Here is a 14,108-nt window from a genome sequence, read left to right as displayed (position 1 = left end):
GAATTTTACCAACCGCCTATGACCATGTTCAGATGCAACATTAAACGGCATAGCCAGTCGGTCTAGTCGCATGCATTTTGGCCCTGGTCCCGTGCCTCAATATTGAATCCTTCGAGGCAAAATCCGGAAGAAACGGCATCAATGAACTCACCGATGGGATGGAGCGCCTGTCAAAGTCGTGGCCTTTACCAATTATCCAAAATGCATAGGTTCCAAGTCGCCTAAACTTTGATATTAATCTGGGACCCCACCTTCGAGAACCCTTTAAGCCACAGGGACCCAGGAAAGAAGGAAAGAAGAAAAGAATCAAGGAAAAATCCAATCAATCTAATACTCATATTCCGTCTTTCTTATGTCTCTCGATCGATCTTTCCTGTCAAATTTGACCAATCTGCGCCTCCTACTTGGACATTCCCTTCCGGTGTCGTGGTTCTCCGTCGCAGTTGCCGCCCACAAGCATGCTCCCTTCGCTTCCAACATGCACTATCCCTGCCCCGTCTCCCAAAATAGGTTGCACAACCCTGCCTCTTTCCTTTCTTCCTTCCTTTAAACTTCATATATTATCTTTGCGAGGCAGGAAAAGACTACAGATTCCGTCAAAAGAGAACCCGTAGTACCGAAAAACCGAGAGGACGCAATCAATTCAATCAATTCAATTAATTAAAAATCCAGGGCGCAGAAAGTGGGGAACCAACATTTGTCAAACATTGGCGGCACAGCAAGCTCCAGCCCAAGACAGAAATCACTCATCCAAACCCTCGTGTATGCCCGAAGACTCAACAGCTAAGAAACTCTCAAGAACAACCAAGATCTTTAAGAGCCCACGGCAAACTCTCGGGTGTCTATTTCGAGGGTCGTGGGTGTTCCTGACTTCCCGCCTGCCAACAATCCTAGCCATTGCCGTCTAATTTCCAACTGGAACCCTAGGTATTAGTGTCTCGTTGTGTGCGAATTAGGACCATGAGCTCTGCTTTCCGCGGAACAGAATCAAGAAGGAGGAAACCCCGTAAAATTCGGATGAACACAGACATCGCACAAAGTGGGACGCTGTATAACCCAGTCACATTATCAAATCCATATCTTCCAAGCCCAAGAGAGGGAACTTGACATTTATGCGATCGCTTTTATGTCCCCGCTCATTTAAATTTCGTTTCGAGAAGAGCTTTGTACTCTCAAAAAAGCTAGAGAGCTATACAGAAACATATTGAAAAGTCGAAGCTATCCGCTGAACCCCACTTACCAAAAAATTTCTCCACATCTTTTTTACATATTAAAAGATTTTTTAATCCTGTCGTGTCAATAATTCGCAGAGCCCTCACTACACATTATCAGCCTCTCCAACCTTACCCTCTATACTTAGTAATATAGAATACGAATAAAAATCCGTTGCTTTTTCCAAGCCACGAGCGAAAGAGTCTAACCGGATTTTCGGCTCGTATTAAACGCCATTAAGCGGTGGACCCCGAGGCTCTGCGGACAGTCCTTACCCTTTTCCTGTGAAGCTTCCTGCCACTGTGCTTTCTATATAATTGCCCATTCGACCCTCGTCAGTTTCCAGAGACTTGTTTCGAAACCCTCACTTTTCGAGTCTTGATTTTCAGTGGCCCTTCCCCTTACCGAGTTCTTGGGAATTATCGACACTTCATTGTACATAAGGTACGTGTAACCTTCCTTCCTTCAGTGAACCAACCAATTGCAACATTGCTCAGCTTTCGACAACTCTCCTCTGTAAATTAATAATCGTCCGCACACATATAATTACGGATTGCCCGTTATAATCCGTTCCTACTACACCATACCCTGTTTACTACCCAAAAATCTTCAACTCTTTAGCCACATAGAACTAACTAATCCTCCTGATCTCAATCAGTCTCTTAATACATCCACGACAAAATGAAGATCACATTTGGAAGCGTCCTTCTCCTAGCATCATGCATCTTGGCTACTCCAGTTCCACATAACGACCCTTACAAAGCCGCTGGCCAACAATCCGTCAACGTCAACCTCTTCACAGTCGCGTACCAAGCCATCAACGAAATCTCTTGCGCTGAAACCTGTATCTTTGAAAAATACCCCAAGTCGAACCCGTGTAAGACCGAAGCGTGTAAGTTATATCCTTAGATTTGGCTATTCGTTGTAAAGGTTCAACTGGTTACTAAGTGCGACTACAGGCCGAAACTCCTGCTCATCCTTCAGCAATGCCTACTGGTCTGAACTCAACTCTTGCATCAAATCTTCCTGTAACGTCAACTGTGGTGCTGCATCGGAATATGTTAAGGGCATGAAGCGTGCCGTGGACTCCTATTGTTCGTTCCTCGGGGTATTATCCAGAATATTCGGGCCGGACACTAGGAAACAGACGGTATTCCCTATCATGAAGCCAAAGCCGTCAAAAAACAAAGGTTATAACTAGACTAGCGGTCATAAGTCGGCGAGTAAGTTAATCTAGAAAGCCAATATCAAGTGATTCATAATACTCCGTTAGCAGAAAGCTAATATGATATCATAGTCTAGTCAAGTAGATACTGAAAAGGACATTAGTGTTATCTCCTAGTGTCTATTCCTATCGTATTCCCATGCACGCAGACGGGAAACTTACATTATTTTAATTTCTTTTGTATTAATTTTCTTCGTGGTCGCGTGTCCCCGGGTCTATCGCCAACATTCCTTTTTTTTTTTTTTTTTTTTGCCCTACCGCTTATTTTCGGTGTATGGCGTTTCGAATTTCTTATACCTTACTTCGTTTTAATTCTTTTTGCCCAATACCCAGATCTAGACCTGTCCGATCGTTCCGTTTTTATGTGGCCGAAAGTGTATTTTAGAAAGCCCACCTACTGTCATTACTCTTTGAATAGATATAAGAAAATCGAAGTCGGGCCTGGCAAGATCCTCGGTGAAGTCGTCTCGCAGATCTTGCCAATTACACCCGTTTCAAAATACAACAATCAGAACACTCTTCGAATTCAAGGATCCCCATTCAAACCCACTTTTCTTCTCGAAGCATTCCAAGCGAACGTTTTTTTATTTTTTTATTTTTTTAAAAAAAATTGACCCTGTCTCGTTTCCACAATTATAAAATAAAAATAAAAATAAAAAAGAGAAAGGGTCTCTTAAGGCCCCATGCCGTATGCCGTAGTTTTTCTGTCCCTGAGGCTGCTCGAGAATGAGACATCCCTCATTGGTCGGTATGTGTAACAACCCAAAAACCCCCTCGCATGATCCCATAACACAGTCTAACCTTCAACGGGAAAGTCTGAACCCCTTCCCAAGACTGCTCCACGCCAGCACGCACCACTTTCTGATGCTCCCACCAAAGGATACGAAACACGCCTGGTAAATGTGCTAGACCCGAGATTACATAGTACGTTGAAAAAGTAAAATGTATTTCGTAATTGAAGCCACCATTCGAAAGAATAAAGAAAGAAGAAAGACTAGAATAAGAGATGTCCCCTTGCATATGGTCAGGCACCCGGTGCACCCGAGAACCGATGCTGTACATGATGCTCAGCTGAGCCACTTTCTAACGAACGGAAGGATTATGATACGTTGTATAGCCCTCGGGAAGCTACGTAGTTGTATCTATTCTAGAAATGGAGGGAGTATATATAGTCCGAGTAAGCTCTCTATTGTGGAGGACTCCCCCAGCTTTGATACCCGTGAGTCGCTCTTTTCTTTTCACTTCTGTCTAGCCATTAATCGGCCTTTTTTGAACGGAAGCTGGTCTTCTATCCTTTTTGATTGTTAATTCTTTTTTTAATATTTGCTCTTCGTTATACACATTCGTTCATAATATCTTACCAGGGTATCAATTGTGAAAGCGGGTCTTACACTATCACCTCCAAGGATATACCAAATTAATATATACCGAAACTTTTCAAAAAAGAAAAAGAACAAAAAAGGAATTTTTATATCAAAGATGCCGTCCCATGCTGGTCATGTTTGCTCCTACAACTCCAAAGGCGGCGGCGACTGCATGATCAAAAGCGGTGGAATCCTCATCAAACGTCAAGACTTCTACCAAGATGCACCACGAAAATGGCCACAAGGCTTCGCCTTCCGCTGGCGTTTAACCGGCGCGATCCAAAATGTTGATTATAACAGTATGGTCAGCGCCATCGAACGAGCCTTCCAAAAGTGGACGAACGCAACAAATCTATTCACTTTCCAACAAGCTCCAAACGGTGGTCATAACATCGAAATCATGGTTGCAGGTCCGCAAGTCAACGATCCTGAATTTCCACCTCGTTCCGGTGGTGGCTATACACTTGCGAACGGATTGATGGGACCGCAAGGTTATGACAGTAACCCCACCGGACGTATCAAGTTTAATAATACATACTCCGGAACACCAAGTTGGAATATAGCAGCTATTCATAACGTATTCGTTCATGAATTCGGTCACGTTTTGGGATTGGGTCATGTACCAAACGCTCCTAGCGCTCTTATGTCCCCGATTATTCCGAACATGCAACAGGAAATCGGGTTGACGAACTTCGATCTGAATAAATTCCACACCTTTTATGCTGGGTATGGGGGTACACCTATGTATCAGCAACCTACGAACCAACCTACGAACCAGTACCCTCAGCAGCCGCAGCAGCCTCAACAGATTCCGCAGCAGCCTTCACAACCACAGCAGCCACAGCAGAGACCACAGCAGCCACAGCAGAGGCCACAGCAGGGAGATCGTTCAATTTGTGATAACGCGCATACGGAGTGCTGGAGGCAAAGACAGGCACAGGGTTTGGCAAGGGTTAAGAGGGGTAATAAGCAAGTTATCGTGAAGAGGCAGTATAATGATCCTTGTAGACCTGAATGGGAGCAGTGTATGCGGGAGCAGGGCTTCATTCAGAAGAGGAGGTAATCGATGTCATCGATATCATGGTAGCACTACTTGAGTATGGAAGTATTATTTAGTTTTAATATTCCTTCATAGCTTTCGCCACCGGGTTCGCCGCTCCTTTCTGGAGCCCTTGTCGGATCAATTGTTTTTTGTCTTTTCGTTCCCGTAGTTAGCGATGTAGTTTATTATGTACAATTATATAAACAAAGTCCATTGATGCTAAGATACAGCAAAATTCTGAGCGCTAAGTAAAATCACGATATAACAAAACAACTTGTCTCGTACCCAGACCTAGAAGCAAAACAACAAAGGTCTTTCGAAATCACCGCGAACTTTGAAATACACAAAAAGATCTTGTGGAGGCTGTATAGCTATTTCCGGCTGTGCTGCCTTATTGTTGCCCTGACATCATGCAAGCCTTCACGGAGATATAACCCGTCATCTGATGTGGTTCCGAATATAGCAAGTATGCGAACTAGCCTCACAAGATAACTTTCCAGATAAACTCGGAAAATTCTGCAGCCCGCCGGTATCGTGTCCTAAGTTTAAAATCTTGACAATGCACGCACTTACTTTACCTATTACGTTCGATCGTTGTCATGACAAACGAAAGGTATAGTATAGACCTAGATCTTACAATTCTCAAAAGTACGGAGTTGAGAAAGGAATCGGAGAGTATTAAATTTGAAAGTAAGAAAAGTATGGTATTAAAATACACACAAGAACAAAGAAGAAGAAGAAGAAGAAGAAGAGGTAAAATATCCTTCATGGCGTCCCTTCCTGCGTTAAACGTTAAAAATATTAAAGACATCCTCGGTCTCATTATCCCCGCCGTTGTTCTCGCCACGGTCATATATATTCATAAAATACATATGTTCCATCAAGAAGGAATTAAAAGAAAGAAAACGAAAAGTGAAGAAAGAAGAAAAAGAAGCCTTGCGCGCACCAGTACATCGGATATCGGAGTAGTCCACTACTACAAAGGTCAAGTATAAAATATAAAAATAAACCGTCCTTGAGATGCGTGCATCCGCAGCGGCGTTTAAGAAATTTTGTTGTTTGACTCGGTTGGTTGCAAACACAGTCGTTGTGATGATAGATACTTGCCAAGTAACGCTGTTAATGGCGAACGGGATACGTGAAATTTATTTGATTGAAGGAGAGATAGATATAGAGAGCGCTTTCATTGTCATAAACGGGTTGGGGTATCGAAGGAAATCCGTCCCAGCTAGGCATTTGGCTAATAATGACACAAAAGAGGTGGATGAAGAGCTATTTGGTGATGAGAGGTAATGAGATAACCCTGAAGGGTGATTGATGGTGGATGTTAAAGGGGGTGTGGTGAGTCCATAAATAATTCCGTCCCGTTGATCCTAATAAAGGTTGATAGAAAGTCCAAATAAGAAGTCCAAAATAATTCCCCGATTCCAACTCCAAATAAAAATTATAAGATAAAAAAAGCGCTAAAAGTTATCGGATAGCGCTAAATAATTGTACACAAGAAGTCTTCCACCCATGATGTCCCAACGGCTTAGCCCATCTAATAAGTAGGCTCTGGCTCTGGCGCTGCGGTTTCGTATGGTGTCGGGACGGTGGTAGCAGTCTCGTAGCCCAATGTCTCGGTTGAACCGTAACCAGTTTGTAATGTTACAATAACATACTTGGTAGATGTAGAGGTGTAAGTGGTGGTTTGTTCCTCAGAAGTAGTGCTCGTACTCGATGTCGATGTGGGTTCGATAGAGGTAGTGTTTGCGCCGCACTGTGCATCGCAGTCAGGGGCATTGACGTAGTGAATAACTACTTCAAACCCTTTTTGGCTTGGGACCGCAAGGACGAGGGAGGAGAAGAAAGCAGCGGCGACAATCGAGAAACGCATTTTGACTGGTTTGGGGGGGTTGTTTTGTTGGATTTTTGGTTTGGGAGACTTCCTTTTGGGTATGAAACCGTTATGGATTCTTTAAGGATAGCAAAGAACGAGCGACTGAAGTTCAATGACTTAACGAGTGTGGATAAGAAAACGTTCTCGACGTTTATCTTCGTGTGCGTAACCGAAAGGGACGGGACTGGAAAAGGATAGATAGAGGATATCCAAATAGAAAGAGGGAAAAAAAAAGAACATGAGAAAAGAGGGTGCAGGGGAACCACAGACACTTATACCCACGAGCACAAACCAGCGAGAAATGTAAACCCGCCGTTAGGTGGGCAAGAAAGCCCCATGAACACAACTGGGAAACCCTTTCATCTCATCTTTACCTGCCAGTGTTTCAGTGGTAGCATTGTGGGCCTCTGATTTGCATGGCGCTAGTGCAAGGTTAATTTCGGTGGGGATGTCGCCCTTTGAAGGTTTTCCCACTCTCATGAGAGGAATTTGGCTGGTGACAGCATATTCATTTTGGATAAGCGACAAGCAAAAGTCAAGAATTGAAGATATGGGCAAGAAGCTGGTCGCATTCAATGATTGCAGGGATCGGTGAGATATTTGTCTTTGATTGGCTGGATGGGGGATAGGCAGTTGGGAAATTAAAATTGGACCCTTGGCGGGGATACACCCCATTGTTCGACCTTTGCCTGTTTGCATAGATAACCCCAAGAACCTGCCGCGTTAAGCAGGATAGCGGGTGTCATGTCCACCATGACAGGCGCATTGGCTTCTGAGAAAGGAATCCAGTCGCAGATGTCATTGGTCGACTTCCCTCTACGGACGGTGGGCAGTTTTATATGATCGAGCCGGATCGTCATTTATGATTGGGCTTGGCGAAAGAATCTCCAAGACACCGATGTCGAGACTTTGGAATTTAGCAGCTGAAGGATTGCGTCAAGCATCGTGGCGAGAAACTTTTTTTTTCCTCCTCGGGAAAAAAGGCTTTTTGTGCTGGTTGATGTGGGACTGGGTGTGTTCTGGATAGATTAATGATACGGTTGGATTTGAACCCCTTATGGTCCACGGCAGAATATTTCGGTCGCACACGAGCAACATTATAGTTTGCGCGACTTGGCCTCGAAATATTAAATGGGGATGCACATGCGCATGCTTTGGCAGAATGCATTAATTGCGATCATCGGCCAGGCAGTGGGTCTAGCGACTCCTTTCAAACCAGGCTTTTGAGAGCGTAATGTAAGCAGTTTGAGTAAACATGGTGACGAAATCGCCACTGTTGAACTGCGTGGGGATGTCAAATTGCTGCTAGTTTCGGCTTTTGTGCCACATCCCGCCTCAGCGCATGGATTCCATGTCAAACTTCATTTCTCGTAGTTCTCGGTAAGGGCTGACTCCACAAAATATTTCGTAAGAGTTTTTGGCGATGATAAGTTTTGGCGGTGATAAGGGAGATGACGCGGAAGAAAGGGGCGGGGTTCCTGCTTCGTGAAGCTGTCAAATTACCATCACAGGTTGTACAAAGGATGGGAGGCACGTGGGGAAGCAGATGCTAAAACTCGAGAAACGTTGTCGCGAATGTCGGATTGGGTGGACAACCAATGCGACGTCGCACAGTGAGGTCAACTGGAATGGAAGCAAGGGCGCCGCGAGAGCCAGAGTTCTACTAATAAAAACAGGCAGAAACGCTGTCTGTGGAATTCTTCTAGACCTCGTGGAATATAGACAATGACCTTTCTATTTCTCGTCGCATAACGCTCGACGAGGAAAGTTTTGGCCTATCACGAAGCAAGGGCGACACAGAACTGGGTGTTGCTGCCTTGCAATTGGCGGATTTTCGGCTTGATCTGAGAATTAGTTAATTAAAGAGGGTCCACCAGCGCTAGTTGGGTATGGCATCATGTTTGGATAAATTACTACAAAGTCCAATCCATTTCAGGGTTAGACACCAAGGTACGGAGTATATCTACAGAGTATCAATACGACCAGGACTTCAATTGTTTGATGTTCAAAATGAATGCTGTCTGCACTGTCGCCTATTCATGTTCAACATAGCTGATCTTGTATTCAACAACAACGGCATCCTCTTTGACATGAAACCTTCCAACAGCAATGAAAACATCATTTTCGAGTCTCTTATATGCCTCGGTACCAGTCTGAAGGAACTTATGGGTAACTACATAAACGTGACAGTCAGTTAATCGGCCGTCTCTTTTCTTCAATTTACAGCGACTTTATCAAAGAAGAAAATATCTTACCACCACGCCAGGAAGTTATCAATCCTGGTTTTGCCGTTCCTTGGAAAATGCTGGCAATCTCTGAATCCATATGGATCGCTCCGAGGTAGGAGAAGTTGAGCAACTTCAAAAGACGGATTAGATGAATACAGATTGCACTATATATATGTTCAAAGGACATAAACGACTTACAGCTCCATCATCGGTCTTGAAGATGCTCCTTACGTCAAGACGTTGGATCTTCCCATCCGGGTCTCCATGAATCCAGTCGGCACCAGAGACCAGGGTTGCATTAACCTTAACAGGGTAGTCTGGCTCGGAAACAAGGGTGCCTGAGAGGATGTTCTACATGATTAATACGGCGAGATATTAGACTTCAACTCATTTCCCAGAAATGGATACAACTGAGCGAATTACATACGACCCAAGTAAGGTTTTGCCCAGCGCTCAGAGTACCTATAGAATAAACCTGTCAGTTTTTGCAACTAGGACTCGAATCTTGACGTATTGTGTTGCATTTTTGGGGTCGAAATGGTGAAAAGCTTAAAGCTTAAAATTGCATTGAGGTTCAAGCGGGAAGTCGGAAACAAATTGGTTCCTACCGACTGGCAATCCCGGGGCGATGTTCAACTAATATTCAATATCCAGACCTATCAGCGGTTCACTTCTTATGTAATCCAAGTTCTGATTCGAAATGAGAGGGCGGGGTAGCCCCGCAATTCAGATCCGATGAGCGACCACAGCCAAGTCCAACATAACGTCAGAATGGTGCATAACGACACCGATTGATAGCAATTCGGAACCATAACGTTAAAGAAAGATGAAATCAACATACCAATGCCGTAAAGGCAGGCTTTAGGGTTGGAAATCCAGCGTTGGTAGCCATTGCGAATATTAATAATACTGTAACAACGTTATGTGTCTACGATAAGAAAGAGGAGAAAGAGAAGGAGAAGAGGAGGAGGGGTTGGTAGTCAAAAAGAAGCTCTGAGGGGCCCTCCGGTAAAATGGAAGTGTCGAAAAGAGGGAAGGCTTAAGCGCTTGATTGCGAGATCTGTGGGAACGCCCGGAACGTCTGTGGGACCGGACCTCGGGTCTCCCTCCAACATGCAACATGCAACATCAACACAAATGACAGGCATTATCCAGGGGTCAACGATCGATCGAGGGACTAGTGATTACTAACGGTTCTACAAGGGTTTTGAAAGTTTGAACATCTTTTCCTTTGGGTGGAGGGAAATTAGAATACTCCTGTGAGAGCAAGATCTTTGAAATACCGGTGAATATTTCTTCAGTGGCATCTCACCCTCTACGAGTTATATAAATAAGTATCTTGTGTTAATTTAAAAAGGGGCTTAATGCAGGCTAGCAGCCTATGAGTTATTGTAGTGTATTTTTTAATTGAATATCATCATTCGATATTAATTCATGCATTGGATTTTAAAATGAAATAATCTATAAAATGTTAGAATATACATACTCAAGTATTTATATACTAGGTATGCAAAAAATAATTTATGACCTATGTAGTGTCCATACCGCCGTGCGATACAGCAATATTCGATTCAGACATCATGCATCATATATCATATCATGAACCATTAAAACCGAGTCGATAAGATAAAGCCGATTTGATAAGTTAAGTAGGTAATTTACAACCGAGGCCAGATCCTTTTCGACAATAAATTCCAACAGAGAACATGTGTTGCATTGCATTGCTGGCACATAATTTCCAGCCTTCAATGCGATCAACCCCGAAACCAACTTTGGTAGAATCTGCATCCGATCACTATAATTGATCAGAGAAACTGTTCTAAAACTCCTTCCCTAACGTCAAAAAAGCCGACTCGAGGTTGTTGGTACTTTAAACTTGATTCGAGCAGCGCCAATAAGCTTATATCAGGATGGCGGACTCACAAGAGGCCATATCCCCCTCTTCTCTCCTCCGAATCCCCCAGGAACTGCTACTCCAGATCCTTGTCCTACTTCCACTCGATGACCAAATCAACATCATCAAAGTCTGTTCTACTTTCCATAATCTTATTTTACACGATCCTATCCTTCGAGGCACCCGCTACGCCACTAACTCTGGTGCCATAAGAGTCCTCGGGTCACTGAATCCACTACAAAACTCTCATCTTCCGGGTCCCGGTACTCATAAAGTTCTGGGCGCACGCCCGGTTCATCCATTTTCTAACCTCGTTTGCACTTCTATTGGTGATAAAATCACTCGATATGCTTATAGAACCTGTTATGGGGGAGAGCCACAAAGGGGGATGATAACTGAACGCATCTGTACGAATCCAGAGACGCAGGAGGAGAGAGAGGCAGAGAGGGATACGGTTGTTATAGCCCTTACTTTGGGCATATACAGGTTCAAAATTCACGATATCACGAATTATCCCATCTTGGACGAACCATATCTGCAGCCATCTGTAAAGGAAATGACCGGTATCGGATCAGAAGAGGCTATCCATGCATTGAGTAGCGAAGAAGACTATGCCACCGTTCAGTGTCAAGTAGTTGTCCATAGGAACCTCTTTCTAAAGGAAACACCAGATCCTCCAGATTGGGTAGAACGCATGAAGCTTACCAGAAGTACAACGGTTAGGGAGCTGACTGCAGCTCTTCTAAAAATTGCATTTCGGAAATTGATGGCTACGGGGTTGGAGCATGATTCCACAGCAGAAAACGTGATTCAATTCCGGAGAGATCGGGGCAAGACCGAGTGGGTCTTTACTTTAATACACAACCGCACATCACAAGAAACACGAAATATGGTTTGGGAGCCAGAAGTCAATCAACTCGGAGAGTACAGAGTATCGAGGAGGGTTGTGTAAATAATATAGGACATTCTAGTTATTATACTCGGATTGATGAATGTCTAGTAAAATAAAGCTGATATATTAAAACGAAAAACGATTCTATCACACATATTCCAAGTACACATTAATATTACACATTGTACGTATTCACGATCTCGCAGCTTCGATAGGAAATGTATGGGAGCTATGTAGCACTCCACTCATATCCCTGACCACATTCCCGGGTCAATATCCAAGAAATCATCCTCCATTAGCCCTAAGATATACCTATTCCCAGAGAACCAATCACCCAACTCTTGCCCCGAACCTACTATAGGAGCAGTACCTGATCCGGGTGTAGCGCTAATATTCACATTTTCGCCGGCATGGTTCTGGGATATAAAACCGAGTTGGGAGAGATATGTGTCGAGGTCGTTTCCAACCATGTTCATGTCACTATCTTGTTTCTGTTGTCCTTTGGCCTCAACATAAAGTGCTGCAATCTGATGGAGTAATTTGCACAGACGGAATAATTTTTCAATCGCCTGCGAGATCGAAAGAGCTGGTTGTAGACTCTCTGCAAACTGATCAAGGAGCTGAAGGTCTTTGATATTTGAAGTTTCGATGACATGGCAGAATAAAACAATGAAGGGTGTGAACGGGGAGTATAGTATAGTCCTAGTAAATGATGATACGGTTAATCGAAAATTCATCGTGCCTTCGCAGAAAATGTCCTTACCAATGAAGATAGCCAGCCATTGCAACAGAGTTGTTTGCAATCAATTCCATACATTCAAAATGGCAGCCAAATGCACCCCTTGCTGCATCAATACATTCGGCATTAAAGGTACTTGGGACGCCCGGGGCACTGGGTATAGCGCGATATATCAAGGTCAAATTTGCTAAGTGTGATACCCTACCAGATTTATGAACCATATCGAGAGTCGTTTGGTTATGAGGGTGCTTAGAAAATGTTTTCAATGAATCTTGATCCCGAGCTCCAGATGAATGAGACAACTCCACCATCTCGTTCCATATCCGCTCCATCTTTTCGACCAGTAATCGTGCTGTTTCAACTCGCTGATTTGGATCTCTTGCTAAGGCTGAGGGGCTATATAAATGTTGGTAAATCTCCCCTAATATACCTCCAGTGTTAATCCAGAGACCGATCATCAAGTTCCAAGAAGTTGGTAGGGTTGTATTGTCAAAATGGCGCGTAGCTGATACATCCCAGTCTTGAATCACTGATGTGCGCCCAAATCTCAGGGCGAGTCCTTTATCGAGCATATAGCAAAACCAAAACAATGTAATCCTTGCGTCGCTGGTGCCGTCTTCCGGCCCTTGGAGGCGGTGCCAGCCCAGTGTTTGGCATATCATTGCTGCAGCAGAGTTGAGCTGCCATGCAAGACTGAGCTTTGAAATCTCTACCGCATATGTCGCCTATGAGTATATGTTATTAGTATTGGTAAAAGTAGAATAGCCGTAGTCTTCCTAACTATAAAACTTACACTTAAGACTAGAGCCTCCACCATATCCTTTCTAGCTGGTAGCAGGAGTGGTAAGTTGGCAAGAGCAGTTTCTAGATTGTCTCTAGACATCAGCTGGTATTTGAGACATTCTTCATCGGAGAAATCCTCTGTTGCACTGCATGTATTATCTTGGAAAAGATAGTACAGGCCCGTGTTGACCGTGATGAATATTGCAATATTGTAGTCTTCAGTTGGGAAATAAAGCCTGCGGCACGCGTCTACAAAATCTTCAACTGTTACGAAAGTTAAACTCATCAGGAATGTCATGGGTGGGGCGGCTATGTATGGGAATATGTTGGTTAGTTTATGTTTTCGGGCGTTGTCAAATCGCAAATAGAGCCCTTCAGCTAACCTTTGACTTTGCGTAAAAGCTTCAAAATAACGTCTGTGGGAGGTAGCGGCAATTGACTATAGCCTCCTTTTGGCATTGGCTGCTGGTGATCAAGCCTGCTTTCTAGAGGATCACCTTTCCTGTTTTGCATCCGGACCATTTTCTGAAGCGATGCAAGTGTAATTTGCATTTCTGGGTTGAGCTGTCGGGATGTATTCGTTACAGCTTGTTCAAGAAATTCACTCGCAAATGTAGTATGGGCTGTCAATGAGGAATCCCCTTCGAAAGCTGCGTCGCTATCCCCAACCTCTGGAACCGAGCTTCCCTCGCATATGGAGTTAGGCCCAGCCGTGCTACAGCCGGGCGAGATATAATTTTGTGTAATACTTTCAGAATGAGGTGTAGATGTACCACCGCCACGCTTTAGAGACGTTGTAAGTTCTCGAAGCATCCCCTCGATTCCGGTTAGACGAGCCTCGAAACTATCG

General features: G+C 44.0%; 6 protein-coding genes across 6 annotated transcripts; 3 read left to right on the top strand and 3 right to left on the bottom strand.

The window, feature by feature from the left end:
* Positions 1-1,893: 1,893 nt before the first annotated feature.
* AOL_s00173g164 (uncharacterized protein) lies at positions 1,894-2,413 on the top strand (the record flags this gene model as incomplete). The annotated part of the gene is made up of 2 exons (XM_011127906.1): positions 1,894-2,104; positions 2,172-2,413. 2 exons carry the CDS (start codon positions 1,894-1,896, stop codon positions 2,411-2,413), a joined length of 453 nt encoding a protein of 150 aa, XP_011126208.1.
* A 1,503-nt stretch (positions 2,414-3,916) lies between these two features.
* Positions 3,917-4,864, top strand: AOL_s00173g163 (uncharacterized protein; the record flags this gene model as incomplete). The annotated part of the gene is made up of 1 exon (XM_011127905.1): positions 3,917-4,864. One exon carries the CDS (start codon positions 3,917-3,919, stop codon positions 4,862-4,864), a length of 948 nt encoding a protein of 315 aa, XP_011126207.1.
* Positions 4,865-6,383: 1,519 nt separating this feature from the next.
* On the bottom strand, positions 6,384-6,719 carry AOL_s00173g162 (uncharacterized protein; the record flags this gene model as incomplete). Its single annotated transcript, XM_011127904.1, has 1 exon — positions 6,384-6,719. The coding sequence occupies one exon, from the start codon at positions 6,717-6,719 to the stop codon at positions 6,384-6,386; it is 336 nt and encodes a 111-aa protein (XP_011126206.1).
* Positions 6,720-8,755: 2,036 nt separating this feature from the next.
* Positions 8,756-9,842, bottom strand: AOL_s00173g161 (uncharacterized protein; the record flags this gene model as incomplete). Its single annotated transcript, XM_011127903.1, has 6 exons — positions 8,756-8,895; positions 8,978-9,080; positions 9,149-9,301; positions 9,378-9,412; positions 9,559-9,586; positions 9,792-9,842. 6 exons carry the CDS (start codon positions 9,840-9,842, stop codon positions 8,756-8,758), a joined length of 510 nt encoding a protein of 169 aa, XP_011126205.1.
* A 1,018-nt stretch (positions 9,843-10,860) lies between these two features.
* On the top strand, positions 10,861-11,796 carry AOL_s00173g160 (uncharacterized protein; the record flags this gene model as incomplete). Its single annotated transcript, XM_011127902.1, has 1 exon — positions 10,861-11,796. The coding sequence occupies one exon, from the start codon at positions 10,861-10,863 to the stop codon at positions 11,794-11,796; it is 936 nt and encodes a 311-aa protein (XP_011126204.1).
* A 185-nt stretch (positions 11,797-11,981) lies between these two features.
* AOL_s00173g159 (uncharacterized protein) lies at positions 11,982-14,071 on the bottom strand (the record flags this gene model as incomplete). The annotated part of the gene is made up of 4 exons (XM_011127901.1): positions 11,982-12,438; positions 12,500-13,200; positions 13,269-13,567; positions 13,642-14,071. 4 exons carry the CDS (start codon positions 14,069-14,071, stop codon positions 11,982-11,984), a joined length of 1,887 nt encoding a protein of 628 aa, XP_011126203.1.
* Positions 14,072-14,108: the final 37 nt, after the last annotated feature.

Source organism: Orbilia oligospora, assembly GCF_000225545.1.
Source record: "Orbilia oligospora ATCC 24927 unplaced genomic scaffold scaffold00173, whole genome shotgun sequence".
In the NCBI taxonomy this organism is placed as follows: Eukaryota; Fungi; Ascomycota; class Orbiliomycetes; order Orbiliales; family Orbiliaceae; genus Orbilia; species Orbilia oligospora.
This window is presented reverse-complemented; position numbering and strand designations above follow the sequence as displayed.